Raw genomic sequence first — 16,344 nt, forward strand, 5'->3', positions numbered from 1 at the left:
TGACTCACTTTTGGAGACAGCCTCAAGTGGCCGTTGAAGGAACAACAGTTTTTGGAACTTCACACATTTTTCAGCCTTGAAAGCTCCCACGTGAGTCACAACATATGGAATGACCAGTAAAGAAGAAGCAAATGTTTAAAAAAAAAATGTTTCAAGCATTCACCTCACTAAACAACCTCTGACAGTCAATCATGTAAGTAAATAACAATTTTGTAGTTTGACTACATTGCACAATATTCACTAGATTTGGGTTTAATTAACATAGTTATGGACATGAGTGTGCTGATGTGTTGCTTGTTATTTTGTTGCCACTTCCATGCTATTAATACTCTCTGAAATCCAAGCAGTGTTTGGTTGTTTGTATGCTTGCTCCTGCCACATTTTATCTCACTGTGTGCTCATTTTTTTTTACCACAATATAAAGTTCTGCACCACTATGGAAGCATATCAACCATAGCTAGATGTCAAGAGAACTTAAAAATGTCTTTTGTGAAATATGATACAGATATAATGACATAAATCGTAAAAAACATAAAACTGAATGTAATCAACATCCACCGGTACAATATTTTCCCAAGCACCCAGAGGTAACACCAGCACTGGTAAAAGAATGGTCCTTCTATATACATTCTATGGGTATTTTACTGTTAACCTTTAAATTTCTTGAACTACTTGTCTCCTCTCTGCCCTGTGTGCACACTGAGTGCAGTTCAGCTGACACTTTTGTCATGTGACTGTTAGTTGCAGCTAAGTCACTAATGACTTCTCTTATTTAATTTATCGAAGGGAAGTCATACATGATTATATCAACAACCACCGGAAAGTTGGAAATCCAACAATTCTGCTATTTTTACAGCCTCTGGTACTGATAAATTATGTAATTTTGGCAGTTTAAAAAAATATATATGTCTGTCAAACCTGCCCACCAGCAAGTTTTGGGGTTCAGAGGGATAAACTAAGCTGGATACCAAGCAAAGTTTTCAAGTCATACTTTCAACTTTATTGGTGGCATGAGTGGTATTTACAAATCACAAGCATGTGCGACAACCCCAGATCTTCATATTTGAGTTGTCTTGTCTTCTCCTTAAATTTATTTAGAAGTTGATCACCTGCTAGCTGACATTTACACTGACTACTACTGTCCTGTAAAAGCTGATAATTTATGTCTTCTTAAGCTCTATTGCTCAAAATAAACATACAATAAACATCTGCCCTTACTTTGAGATATTTTTGCTGTTTATCGTTTGTTCATATCCCAACTACTTCCCCTGTGTTTCCCGTGGTAAAAATACAACAACTCCCTAAGATACGGACCAAACATAATCAGTCTGAACTCCTTGAAACATAGCAATGAATCTAATGGATGCATGCTGTCTCCTCGTGTTCTTGCAGGTTTCTGTAGAAAGGTCCCATCAGCTATTACAGAAGTATGAAAAGACTGAGAAATCATATGCTGGTTTGCACAGATGTCCTCACCCACGTTGGTACGGAAAACAGCCCGCTCGGCAGGAACAACTGCGCCCGAAAATGCAAAAAAGTCAAGAAAAAACTTGAACTGCAGGTGAGCCACATTTCCTTTCTCTGTTTCCCTGAAGTCCAGTGCAGGGTTTCTTCGTGTCTGCCCCACCCCACCCCTCGCTGTGCCTCTCCTTCTGTGTCTCTCATTGTATTTACATATTTTTGCTGTTTATCATTTGTTCATCTCCCAACTACTTCCCGTGTGTTTCGACAGGGCTTTCACTTCAAAGGCACAACAGGAAATGCACCTTGCTTTCTTTTTGACCGTTTCACCCACGGTGTGCAGAAGCAGGCCAACATCACTTCACTTTGTATGAAAAAAAAGGTACGGTCCCCAGTTTTATCCACTTCACTCTTCTTTTATTTCTCATGAGAACATTCAGATGCAGGAGGGATTTGCCCCAGGCAAACTGTTTGTTGTGTTTGTGCCTCTTGCCTTCGGCTCCTCACATTTTAAGGTCCGTGGTTCTCTGTTGACACAATAAATGCCAACCAAGCCTCCTCACCCTCGCCTGCTGTTTAATCACTTCTGTGGAGAGCGTCGCACCCATAAACATGTAGCGGGCTTAAGAGGAGTGTAAACAAAAAAAACATTAATTGTTTACAGTCGAGAGGCGCAAAACCATCCTCAAGCGCTGGCTGTGGAATCCAGCACTTTAGAATTTCCTGCTAAATTTACAAAAGCTCCCCTCGGTGACATTTAATGAACTTTAGGGAGTCGTCTGTTTTGGGAACAACACACAAGCTGGGACGTGCTACGCTCTGGCTGAAAAAAGTCTCTCTGACCATACATGGGAAAATGTATTCCAGGTGGTCAAGGCAGATCCACTTTTAATTGCCTGAATGCTGTGTGTGAATTGGCACACTGAGAATACACATGGACAGCAAAATGAGAGCATGAATGGATGTTTTCAAGTGTTTTTATGCCTTTCTTAGACTATATAAGGGAGTGCATCATCGGCACCAAGGACAACTACAGAGGGAGGCGATCTTGGACGAAGTCAAACATCACTTGCCAGCGTGGTCAGATAATAACATCAATGAGCACAGTAAAAGTCCTTTTTTTTAAATACATAGGCCAGCAAAAGGTACATTTTTATATCAGAATAGGGGATATTTATCATACAGTCACTCAACACCTTGAGGGCGTCTCAGCAGACACCAGTTGTTGTTTATCGTGAGCAGAATGTGTTCATCAGTCCCTCTCATTCCCAGATCTTGCCATCTTCAAAGCTTGCTTCTCTAATCTTTAGGCTTCCACCACTTCCTGGATGCACCTTCTCGATTTCTGTGTCTGATACTGAGCAGGCCCCAGTGGCTGATTTATTGGCGTTCAGTCATCCTGTTGCACCTCAGGGGTTAAGGAAGGTGGAGGCTCAGAGACAGCTGAGCGTTTATCCAGAGTTAAGTCAGATTTCTTTCAACACATGCAGGGATGTCCTCCCAATGAGTTTTTTCATGCGGCTCTGTAGGCCATCAGGTGTATCCCAAAGATGTTTTCACTCAGTTAACAGCAAGGCAAGGCAAGATCAGTGACTTGCAAAGATGGAATCTGTGCCAGCATCTCATAGCGGCGCTCATTAGTTACAAGATATTTTAACTGCGGCAGGGGAGGGGGAGACAGAGTAATAAGAGTTTGAAGAAGGTGCAGGGTGAATAATAGGGAGGGAGGTAGAATGAAAGAAGAAGCGCAAGGATTTATAGACTGAAGTCATGTTCTGTCTGATGTCCAGCTGAGCTCACACAGGCACAAGCATGCAGAGAGCAAACACAGGTTCCCCCTGCAATTAAAACAGATTGCAGTGTTCCCCACAGACTGCCCAAATCCTCTCATCACTTTCCCGAGAAGCAGTTGTTCACATTAGGAGTCCTTTGTCATTGTTTATTTGACACGTGGTCCCGATAGAAGGGGACTTCTACCGTCCTGAGTTTTGTCAAGCAACTTTTACTTTCAAAGGGTCAGAGAGAGGCTTTAACTTAAGGGAGATTTAGTGCCACCATGGGGTTACCCAACATGGGACTGCCCCGCTGTGTGAGAAATTACCACCAATAATGAACCAGCACCATTTGACTTTCAGGTGACTATTATTTTCATGCTTCACCGATCCACCATGGGGCAAGGGTGATTTCTCAGGAGTTCCCTTCCAGGAATGGGACTTCCACCTGTTGGTCCTATATTTAGGGCTTGAACCAGGGCTCTGAAAGAAGTGTGTATTGATGCCTGGCCAAGCGTGGAGAATGGAATGGAACATTTCACCTCATATTAATAATAATAGATAACACTGCCATCATTTTTCTACTCCTTTAGGGACATTCTTTTATTTTTCTACACTGGGCAGGCATGGAATACTTTCAGCTACAGAAACACACCCCTGCAGCTTTATTCATTTTTATTTAAGGGAAAATTTTGACATTTACAGAATAATGCTCCGTCTCTTTCTTACTGGAGTTAAGTGACAAGATTGATATCACTCTCATAGCTGGAGACCGTGCAGATAGCTTAGATTAGCAGAAAGGCTGGACACAGGAGGATACAGCTGTGAATCCAATCTGTTAATTTGTGAGTTTGAGATATGCAGGTAGGCAGACTTTGTTCCATTTTTGCAGAGCCAGACTGAGCCAAGTCAAACAAAACTAACCATCTCCTGACTGTAGCTTCTTAGTTAAAGCTGGGGTAGGCAGTACTATTTTGGCATCATTGTGCAAAAAATCCATACTAAAATTTCAATGTATTGTAATTTAATATGCTTCTGGCTTCTAAGAGGAAACTAGACTTCAGCACCTCCTTCTACTAGTTTTCAGTATTTAGAAATCTAATCCATGACAGGAGATGTCAACTGAGCACAGGATTTTTCCCGATCAGATGAGGCAGCTTAAATAACAGCTAAGTCCACAGTAAGATCAAGATTCAGGGGTGCAATGGGTGAGATGGAAGACTTTTAGGTGGGAGTATGGGGTTTGAATCCTGAGTGACGCTACATATATATGTTGTATAGCTGGAGTACATTTAAGCATCTTGAGCACATTTTCCTGATTTCTCTTGACTGCAGTTTTAATAGACAAAGATAAGAGAACCTTCAAGATTCTTCTCAAACTTTTGGAAACGAAGTAAATTAGTAAATTTCCCATAGTTTCTGCTAAGTCCTTTTAATCACAGAACACTGTCAAACCGTACTTCCAAAGATCATTATTAATGTATCTGCTTGTATCTGCTTGTCTTTTCCCTGAGTACTTTCTTCCATTGGATGCTGTAGCATTAAAGCGTGACATTTGTTCCACCAGGTGTGTATGACTAGTGATTTTGCCGCAGTTACTTCAAGCCTAGATTTCATCTTTAGTGGTGTCCAAAATCTAGCCAATATATTAAGTCGACCCAGAGAGCAAACGCCTGTGAGCATAGTGTCTGCCTGCGCTCCAGTGGGAACAGACTTGGCAAGGAGATGAATAACTGGCCAACATCTGTTAGCACAACATCATTATGGCTAACTTGCTCCCATGCTGCAGCCTTTTACGGAGTCTCACCAGATGCAACCTTCTATTTTTTTTTTGCAAAGCAAGGAATCTTGTAATTCCATTTATGAATTAAGGATAGTGTGTTATGATAGAAATACAGTATATTGAAGTTGTGAGTTACACACAACAGATGTGAGTTTTGGCCCTTGGCATAATGCTGCTTTGGAGAGGAACAAGTGTTTTCTTTTAGTTACATGCATAAGTGAAATGTTGCTCTTAGACTTAACCTTGTTGTATTTTGACACATGTAGGTATGGCTGTATGGTTGGAAGGTCTTTCTCACTTAAATGCCTGAGATTTCTTCCACCTTTGAGCTGAGTGATGTTGTGCATTATTGTAGAAACCTTGCGTAAGCCCCTTGGGCCACAGAGGGGAGAGCGCTGCAGACTCCCCCAAGAGTCATTGCCTGGGGTAGAGTGTTCAGACAAGCTGTTGAAGGGAGGGTGGACTGTGGCTCTTTTTTCTTCCTTTTTTTTTTTTGTGAATGTTTTCTTACATCATCAGTTAAACAGTGAACTCCCGCCTTTTGCTCACTCCGTCATCCTCTCTTTTTATTTTTTTTGCTTTGGTACAAAGTGATTCACTTGACTTGTTTCTTTTCACCCTTCATCTGTGCCCAAAACTTCTGTCTCCCCTCACTGTGGGTGGGAGGGGGACTGTGGTCAGCATGGATCAGGGGGTGCTGACATGCCAGCTTTTCATCATCCTGCCACGACAGAAGACAAATTTCACAGACTGTTCATTGAGTCCAGGGATCCCATGATGCAGCCATTTGTTTGGACTAGCCAGCTTCAGTTTCTTACAGTCTTCTTCGAGCTAACGTGATGTAGCAGATGACAGGGAAGGATTAAGTTTAAAGGTGTTCAAAGGTTGCCAGCGAAGGACCTGCTTGGATGCCTCCAAGTGGTCCATAACGTTGTTCTGTGCTGTTGGTGGTTACTGTGCTGTGACAGTCTGGCTGCTTCACACTTGAGGGAGTTGGGATATGGTTGGAACAAGTGAGGCGATCATGCAAAAGGTGCAAACCTGAAGAGAAGAAACATATTGATGACCTACTTTGCATACGAGTGCTATTACTGGTCATTCTAGGACTTAAAATGTAATCTGGTCACGCTGTAGGCACTCGCATTTCACAGAGTGAGATTTGCATCTTAATGTAAATGCCCTGATTTGTTATTGAGAGCACTAGCAGACAGGTACAGTACTGTATATATTACTGGAGCAGCCAAGTGTGCAAGTACTCCTGGATATTTATTTGTATAGCTTTACAGTATCAGCTAACACATTCAATAACCTCTGTCTGCTCCCCTGTAGGTTTTATCCAGATAGGTACCCGACGCAAGATCTGAGGGAGAACTTCTGTCGAAATCCCAACAATGATCCTGGTGGTCCATGGTGCTACACCACCGATCCCAATGTACGAGCTGAGGAGTGTGGCATACCGCAGTGTTCAGAGGGTAAAATATTACTGGACATTAAGATTCAGACAAAATAAAGCAAAAACCGAAAGGCCAATGAGCGTTTAATCAGTGTTCATGTGGTTTATTTCTTTCTGTAAGTCATAAGTTTTGTTTGCATTCCATTTAGAAAGTTTTTATAACTGCTGCTTGTTTGTTGACAGAAGTCTGTATGACGTGTAACGGGGAGGATTACCAGGGCAAAATGGACCATACAGAGAGCGGCAAGGAGTGCCAGAGATGGGACTCAGTGAGGCCTCACAAACACCACTTCCAGCCCAAAAAGTAAGCTGCAAATCACACAGAAATCTTTCTCACAGACAATACCAGCACACACCCATGACAGATGCTTAAATAAATGACGCTAATACTCCAGAGAGGTAGACCTCACCGGTTATTATGACTTACTTCTCTCCCCGCTTTTTTTTCTCCTTTCCATTGCATCCTATCTGGCCCTTCTCTTGTCAGGTATCGGGACAAAGATTTAAAGGACAACTACTGTCGGAACCCGGATAATCGTCTCCGTCCCTGGTGCTACACCATGGATCCCAAAACTCCATGGGAGTACTGTAACATCACCGTGTGTGGTAAGGGCCTATGCACTGTGTATACTACAGATCTGGAGCTCGGGCTTTGTGGAAAATGTGTTCAAACAGATTAACAGAAGACCTAATTATTGTTTTACTTCGATTCATGATTCTGTAGGTGGTTTCTCCTCAGCATCTATTACTCTTACAACCTTATGTCAATGTGTCACACAGTTAGGAATCTGTTTGAAATTTAGAAGTGAACATGATGATGATGGAGGATGCTTTGGTTTTTAAACTGACAAATGGTGGTTTTGTATCACCATCAAGTTATGCCAGGAGATTTGTTGCATACAGGACTTTGGTGGTTTTAGAGTACTTGTGGTCAACTGAGTACAAAAGCTCTCCTTCTCCCCTGCAGAGTCGCATAAGACTTTTGTTTACCCAACTGGATGTTTCATGTGGTGTTTGGCTTCAAATCCTTTTACCTCAACAAGGAAGAGTAAATAGGTTGTTTGTAAAGGGGAAGGTCTGACTTCAGAGAGCCTGAAGTGTTTTACTGAGGACAGTCAGGGCTATAAAATGGAGGATAACAATAGAAGCTACTATACAAAGATGCCTCACATAGGCGCTGGAAGGTCTAATCGCTGTTGTAGTGGTGTGAATGTTGCTTTTGAAATCATGACATATGTAGACGAATTAAAGGAAGGTCCTGAATTAATGTGCGAAGAGCAAACCAATTGCAGATGCTTCCTTACGGGGCTCAGGGGGTCAATGAATGATTTGATGAACACAAAAATGATGTGAATCATATGCTACGACTCTGACAATCACCAGATCTCAACCCAGCTGAGCAGCAATGGACCGACATGTTAGACAGCACACTCCTCCACCATTATCGCAACACCAGATGAGGGAATACCTTTAGGGAAATGGTGTTTTTTTTCAGTCCGAAAAAGAAATGAAGATATCACGATTAGAAATTGAGATGGACTTTTTTTACTGGTTTTGGAACAAAAACCGCAACGGATAAATCAGTAATGAAACTGTCAGTCATTAGTTACTCCACGTGACTCATGTCACAAATGGCAGCATCTGGCTGAGTTGGAGTTTAGATAACTTTTGCCTTCATTTGTAATATGAAAGACAGAGGTAAAGGAAAAACAGTGGAGAGCAAAAAGAGGTCATGCCATTTGAGAATATTTTCATTTTTTTGGAGAAAGTGCATTGAAATATTCCCACATGGACGCCCACAAACACACGAAGCGTCTCTCTTTGTCTCTGTCAGACACATACACACATGCAATTTACAGTACAGGTTATGATTTACCGCAAGAGTGGAGGATCTGCATTTGTCCAGATGTGTGTATCCCTCAATGCCTGCCCTCAGAAAGATAAAAACCACTGACCTGTACTACACAGTGCACACAGACACTGGCATGCATTACATCAAACCGAAGAATCCCTCTTTTCCACCCGCCTTCTCTTTTCAGCCTCAAAACATTCCCTTGCCTCCTCCATCTTCTCCCATCTCATTTGTCAAAGGCTAAAGAAACAGAGACAGAAATCCGGAGGGGAGAAGTTGCTCCCTATGAACTGCTACCCCTGCACTGTGAAAAAGCAGAATTCCTTCTGAAGATGTTTGGAATAGTTTGCCAGTGGATAGAGTTGCCCGAGCCAGTCTGGGCTGGATGTGATATCTTTCGTTGGCCTGCAATAAACAAATTCCCCAGAAACAGAATTGTGTAGAGGTAAAGGTATAAATATGATGATTGTAGCAAAGCTGTTGCTGTCAACAGGCTAAACAGCTCCTTATTGTTGTGGATGTCCTAATGCTCAAGAAAGTAGGGCACCAGTGCTAGGAATACAAAGAAAGTTTTCTATCCCAATACGAGCCGGGGGGAGAGCTACTGTTTTTGATCATCTGTCTCTATGTTAAACATGACACATTCTTCTGAGGATTAAAATCTCCCTCCTTCTCTCCCTCCCTCATTCCTGCCCCCACGTTCTGCACCTCACTTTTTTTTTAGTGATTTTCCCTTTTTACTGAAGCTTCCCCTTACTGTTATATCTTCCTGTTGCAGACTCAGACCCCAGCGAAGACGCTGATGTCAACATAACGACGTCCTGCGTCCAGGGAAAGGGCACAGATTACCGAGGCACAATGAATGTCACTCCAGAGGGTGTGACATGTCAGCGCTGGGACTCTCAGTTCCCCATAACCACTCCTTCCTTCCTCAGAACTTCAAGTGCAAGTGAGTAATGCTGTTTCATAGCTTGGATACAGTTCTCTATGCAGCATCAAGGAGAAGATTTTGTGTATTACAAATGCCTAATGGAGGAAGGCATGTGAAATTTGCTACCGCTGCTTTTAAAAATACAGTCATCAGCACCATCATTTAAATTGTAGTTTGTGTGTGTGTTATAGAGACCTTAGAGAGAATTACTGCCGCAACCCGGATGGTGCAGATTACCCATGGTGCTTCACTACAGACCCAAATCAGAGGATAGCCAACTGCACCCACATCCCCAGATGTGATGCAGAGGACACTCAAAAAATAGGTAAAATACTCATAAACATCCATGTTAAAGGAAAAGTGCAAAAATTTGGGAGTGCACTTGTTTGCTTTCTTCTTGTGAAATACATTTAACTATAAACAGCACCCATGTCTGTTTGTTAAACATGCAGATACATCCTGCCACTTGTTAGCTTAGCATACAATTTGAAAAAAGAAGCTATAGCGAGCCTGGCTATTATTATTATTTTTAAAAATGAAGCTGTTTATTGCTAAAGATCACTAATTAACATGTACATTTTGTTTGTTTGGTCCATACAGAAACAACAGTCTAAAAACAAGTCAGAGCTTTGTTGTCACTGTACGGTTGCTGAGCAAACAGTGGATGCTGATTTAAGGTCATGGCCACAAGAAAGCTAGCCCACACCTTAAAACCACAACGTGTTGTTATCATATTTTGGTTTTATAAGAATCAAAGCATACTGTGTACAGAGGTGTGGAGGTTCTTACCATCAGGCATTAGATCCAGGCTAACTGTTTCCCACTAATCTCAGTCTTTATTAGTTAATGACAGCAATTTTCTCACTAGACTCTTGCCAAAAGCATATTTCCCAAAATGTCAAACCATCCCTTTCCGAGTCCCAAATATCCACCAAATGGCAAGTATTGTGATAATTACTAACAAATTTCCATGTTGTTGCTTGAAAAACAAAATGCTAAACAACAGATGCTTTAAAAAACTTGTCATGTCTGTTCAAAGTGGGATTACACACACACTTTCTATGTCGCTCTCGTAGGACTGAGCCACTTGGCAGCGTGCTGCCCAATGAATTCCATTTCATGGAAGAACAACAACACCAGACTTTGGCAAGAGTGTTCGCTGTCATTTCCCATCTTTCTCTGCTTTACATTTCAGAAGACCACACGTGTCACAAAGCAGTCAGTTGGTTTGTTACTACAGGCTGATTCTGTTTAAGAACAGACGTAGTGAGGTTTAAATGTTATATTATATTTGAGAACCACCAGTTACACCGAGGCCCTCAACGTTAAATTGATCCAAACCACAAAGAGTAGCACACACCCAAATCCCTTCTTTGTGTCTGCGAGAGCATGAAAGTTTCTGTGAGTATGCCCACTTACTGAAGCCATTTAGGTGTTTGAAAAACTGCTGGGCTCAGTAGCTCTCTGCACTTCTGGGAATATTTATAGTGTGGTCTATAATAACGTTTTCTTGCTCTTCCTCAGAGTGTTATGAAGACAACGGAGAGATGTACCGGGGCACTTTATCCACAACTCGATCAGGGATTCCCTGTGCAGACTGGTCACATCACATAAACAGGTAACAATTTACTCTGCAGAGATTTTTGTTGTGTTGCCCGTCTTGCTCACCCCCAGTCCAGCTGCAGCTGTCCTGAGAAACACTGTTTCCTAGAGAGACTGACATTCTTTTCAGCTCAGTTGATGAGTGTTTGTTGACAGCTTAGCTCCCATTGCCTTGTGAAAATCCCTTTCATATGAATGAGGCTAAGTAGTGAAAACAAACAGCAAGAGGAAATCAGGGGGTTCCTTGAGGGTCAATAACAGGTCCAATTATTATTCATCTAACTGACGAGAGGAAACCCTGGGGTGCTCTGAGAGTGACCCATCTTGACGGGGAGGCTGCCCACTCCACGGCTGTTACTTCATGCCAAAGTCAGGCTGTTGGAATAACTTAATTTACAGGAATTTTAAAAGCCAAAATGGCACAGACAGATGGACATGTTCCAGAACCGACCCCTGACCCCAGGAAGTGCTTTCTGAGGAAAGTAGATCAAAGCCAATCAGCTCCCTCGCATAGACTGCAGCCAACAAGTCTACCCTGCTCAAGGTCAAGGGTCATCCAAGGGAGAACCGCTGAGAGCTCCAGCTTGTTTAACATTCTCCTGGGAAGCGGTATTATCTTCATTCACTGACAAATTGTTGCCCATCGCTAAGTATTATTTTTGCGTGCGTGTGTCCTAACTCCTACCTAGTAATTGCTTTTCGGGGATATTTTGGATATCTGAGAAGATTATGTTTAATTCTTGTAGAGCCAAGTGGAGCGCTGCAAAGAGACACCGCGATTAGATGTGAATTCCTACCAATCGAGAGCACAACCAAATCGTTCCATGGAGGATGTGGCTCCTGTTGGTCTGAGCCCTGCTGAATGCTTAGACTGCATACTTTCATACTCCCATGAGCACTCTTCGCAAAACTCTGTTTCCTTCTACGGACTCTGTGCAGCAAATGCAGAGGATTCCTTGCACTATAGGAAAGCCAGAGTCAGACTTTCCAGGCATACTTGCGATGCGTACGCGCTATATGTGCGTGACAGTGTGTGTGCGAAGGTCCATGTAAACACAGGCTTGTGTGTTTTGAGAGTGTGAGAGTGTGTGAATCTTTATGAGACGTGACCCAGTGTTAGTTCTGATACACTGTGTGCAAAATAACAAATGGAAAATGAGAATCTGTATTTGTGTGTTTTACAGTGGGGATTCTCACTCTACGGTATCCTATGTAGGGCTGGAGAAGAACTACTGCCGGAACCCAGACCGGGACAAGCATGGCCCCTGGTGTTACACCAATCCAAATAACCGCTTGGCCTGGGACTATTGCAAACTGAAGCACTGTGAGTGACATAAATAAGCTCGTATCCTCTAATGTCCAACTCTGTAAGTAGACACATCTGTGTTTAACTGAGGAAAGGGGTTATGAATTACGCACCTGATGCAATTTTTTAAAGCTGCAGAAGCCAGAAATATGAAAACAAAAATAAAAAAACAAGCAGAAATTGAAAATATACAGCTCTCCCCTCTGTGTTCTAAGCCCTTCAAACCAGACAAGCATGCACTCTAAACATGCAAAGATAGTCAAGATAAAAGTCAACATTCATATGTGGCTTCACTAAGAACTTAAAACCTACAATCATTAGTGAAAATCCTCCACCTCATCCTGCTGTCATAGTAGACTTTATTGCTATTTATTTTTATCTCACCTGCTCTAAAAAAGTGAAGAGACCTGTGACTGGCTAAAATCTCCCGTCACAGAATCGATTTTCTGAAGGCTCGAAACATAGCATCACAACACTTTTACAACCCCAAAATGTCATCTTTACTCATCGTTTTTTGTATGGACTAAGGAGATACAACATATAAATGAGTTTTACAGGTGCTGGTAGGCATATTTTCCTGCCAGAGACTGGCTAGCTTTTCCCTCTGTTTTCAGTCTTTGTGCTAAGCTAAGCTAAGCTAACTTCCTGATGATAGTTAAATAGTCTGTTAAAACCAGGTCAGAAATGTTGTTCACTTGTCCAGAAATGAGAGTTTGTTATTAAACTGAAAGAGGCTGAAGATAACTTGATTCCTTTACATGTACAACACAAAAGTTAAAACTTCATGAGCCTTTCAGATTGTTCAAACAGGACTTCTGAAAACGTATGTATTGCCAGAAGAGGACTGTTTGTTGTCTGCAGTGAAATAACACAAGTGCTTTAGGTTTGCGGCCTTTGCTGACTTCAACTGAAATGTCATAACTGTGTTTTTTACACAGCTTGCCTGGTGGCTTACGTAATGCTAGCTGCGGTTTTGTCCAATTGGCAGAGAATACACGATGCACAAACAGCAAACAGATGCGGGTCTCTGCTGCCATCCTTTTATTTGAGAAAACACACACTCGGACCCGCTGGACCCAACATTTTCTTTGGCTGGTTTCAATCTGGCTGTGCTGAAGAGCCCCTCTTGAATGGCCGCACAATAATTTCCATAATGTAAAACATGTCTTCCATGAAGTTTTTGAGGTCTTGAGCAAATTTATTTGCTGCGGTTGCTGACAGTGATAGCTTCCAAAAATGATTCAGATGCTGAGATAAGTCTTTATAAGTATAAAAGGTTGTATTTTTCACTGAGGTTTAAGACTTAGTGTGTCAATTTATGGTCTGCAGTGGTCTGAATTATTTCTTGCTGCTGTGTGCTGTGGGGTCTCTTCTCACTGTTGTGCTTTTCTTTACTTCTATTAGGTGAATCTACAGTGGCTTCTCAACCAAACAGTGGGTAACTTTTCTGCTTTTGAGGCTTTAAACAATCTCTTCTTATCTCTGATCTAATCCCTTTTCCTTTCAGTGTTTTTTATCAAATCCTTCTGTTGCTATTTACATGGCTAAACAAATCATATTTTATGGCTGCCTTTTGAAATTCTAATGGGGATTTTTTCATTGAAATGTAAAAAATATGCATCCATCTAACATACAGTATTGAATATATCTCCTTGTTTAGGTGTGACAAAGCCTAAGATCTCCTGCTTTGTGCATATAAACACCAGAATAGTTGGAGGGCATCAAGTGCGAGGTACAGACGGCAGCTGGGTAGTAAGCATCCAAAGAGAGTAAGTCATTTTATGAATATTTTGTGTGCATTTTTCAGAATATCATTGATGCTAAGTTATGTAATGAATAAAATCATCTTCTTAAATTTCTTTAGGAAGGTTCATTTGTGTGGCGGCTCATTGATCAGAGAAGACTGGGTTCTGACAGACCAACAGTGCTTCACTTCCTGGTATTATTCCACCTTCTGTTACTTCCTCATGTTCTCCGTTTGACTTAAATCTGCTCTTAATCTTTCAAACAGGCCCATTTCACTGTCTCTGTTTAATATTGTTCAGAGCTAACATGCACGATGTAATCTGTTTACTGGAAGTTATATACTCGCCGACAGACCTGCCCGAAGAAACGGACAAAATGTTTTAGACTGCAGATCTGTTTAACTTCTGCCAGTCATTTTATGCACATGATATCACAGTATCACTGCTGTCATCTGCAGCAGTAGCTTTAATGAAAAGTACCCAATCTCTGAGCATACTGAAAATATTACATATGGAGTTGATCAGCAGTGTGTAGTCTAGTGTAGTGTAGTGTAGTGTAGTGCTCCGGCTTGTTTTTTTCCAGCGTTTCATCCTTAAAAATGTTCATGTTTCCAGTAGCCTATGCCAAGGGTTATTACAAAATAATAAATTACCAACATCATGTTTGTCTTTGAAAAAGTTGGAAATCAATGAATACTGAAATGTGTTTGAAATTGTATTTGTTAAAAATTGTTGAAGGTGTTGCAGTGACTAGTTGCTTGTCATTCAGTGCAATAGATTTTTGCACCGTCTTAGAAGTGTTTGAAAGTAAAGCTGCTGTAGATGTGAAAAAAACTCATGTTCTTTACTGTGTCTTAAAAACCCCTCTCTAATTCTAGTCAAGTTATTAACTTTGTCAACATGTCTATATGATGTTTTTTTTGTAGGCTATAAGACATACCACGAGTGAAATAAGTAGTCATTTCCACCTTGTAACAGCAGTGTATCAATGGCCATGTCAAAAACAGAGATTCAGACTTCCAGGGGTTTTATATGTAACAAACCTAAGAAACCAGTCGGTCGGTGTCCACATTGAGCATGTATGACTCAATTAATCCCAAACATTGTAAGATTCTCTCTTACATTGGTCTTACTTTGGTCCTTGTTGTCGTCAGTGTTCCAGATCTCAGGGATTACAGCGTTCAGGTTGGTCTGCGCCACCTCAATGAATCTTCAAGTCACCCGAGGCTGCGGATCTCTCGCCTGATCTGTGGCCCCGAAGGATCCAATCTGGTTATGCTGAAACTAGCAGAGTAAGTACTCATCTAGTCACTAGGCTCCTACTGACTGAATCTTCTGATATTATGGTATAAACCAGTCACAAGGGATGTTGTATGTCATAATAAGTACCACTAGCATCAATTTATAGATGTTTAAAAGCATGAAAAGCCTGTTTTCACCCCATTAAAGATGTCTAGATACAGGTTTAATTGTTTTGCGAGACAATTTTATTATTGGGTTATTTGAAAAGGAACAAAATAAGAGCGATTTAGTGTGCAAACAATACTTTATGCCTGTATTTCATGACTATTCCTGTTTGTTCTAGTCCTGCCCCTGTGTCTGAGGGTGCCTCCACCATTCATCTCCCAGTAAAAGAGTGTCACATTACTGAAGGCACCAACTGCACCATGTATGGATGGGGGGAAACCAAAAGTACTGACTTCTTTCACCCACATGCCCAACCACTTTCCATGTTAATGATGACTTAAACAAAACATTTTCTGTGACGTTCATCACTCATGGTTTTTGCTTCCTTCTGTGTTCAGATACAGGATACGATGAAGCGCTCAACTCTGTGACCATGCCCATGGTCAACAATGACATGTGCTCACAAATCAAAGGGGATGCTGGGGAAAGCAGGATATGTGCTGGTGGCAATAGAGGAGAAGGTGTATGTGATGTAAGGATCATGATAGATTAAGACAGCATGAGTTTACAACACTTAAAGGGTCATTTCACCCCTCAAAAGAAAAAAAAAGCGATTCAGTGGATCTTACTTTTGGAAGAAATAGTCCCACTGAAAATGGTTGGCATTGCAATTTGTATTTTATCTTAACTAACTGTGACTTATTTTTTTATGTATTTCCTCCATTACCTTTTATTTTATTGGGGGTTGGGAGCAGATGTTTCAATAATGATCGTCTTAAAAACCTTTAGCCTCAGTACTTTTTTGAATCTGCTGAGGCTAAAATTGCAAAATCTGTTTTTGTAATCCGGATGAACTGACCTTTTAAGCATTGCGTCAGTGTTTTACACACAAATACAGATACTTTGCAGTATATTCATGCCCTTTGTACATTATTTTCTTGCAGAAGGACAACGGTGGTCCGCTCGTTTGTCAGGAGCATGAGCGCAAGGTCATAATCGGTGTGAGCATCCAAAGGACAAAATGTGCCTCAT

At 41.4% G+C, this 16,344-nt stretch overlaps 1 protein-coding gene across 1 annotated transcript; it reads left to right on the forward strand.

The window, feature by feature from the left end:
* Positions 1 to 6,376: 6,376 nt before the first annotated feature.
* On the forward strand, positions 6,377 to 15,732 carry hgfa (hepatocyte growth factor a). Its single transcript, XM_051957671.1, is given in 13 exon segments — positions 6,377 to 6,488; positions 6,653 to 6,773; positions 6,957 to 7,075; positions 9,100 to 9,225; positions 9,228 to 9,270; positions 9,444 to 9,577; positions 10,777 to 10,870; positions 12,039 to 12,178; positions 13,565 to 13,594; positions 13,821 to 13,929; positions 14,025 to 14,099; positions 15,060 to 15,197; positions 15,491 to 15,732. Coding segments are annotated over 12 exon segments (1,284 nt in total). The 5' UTR covers positions 6,377 to 6,488; positions 6,653 to 6,660; the 3' UTR covers positions 15,654 to 15,732.
* The last annotated feature ends 612 nt before the right edge of the window (positions 15,733 to 16,344 follow it).

The sequence above is a fragment of the Acanthochromis polyacanthus genome, chromosome 1 (genome assembly GCF_021347895.1).
Source record: "Acanthochromis polyacanthus isolate Apoly-LR-REF ecotype Palm Island chromosome 1, KAUST_Apoly_ChrSc, whole genome shotgun sequence".
Lineage (NCBI taxonomy): Eukaryota > Metazoa > Chordata > Actinopteri > Pomacentridae > Acanthochromis > Acanthochromis polyacanthus.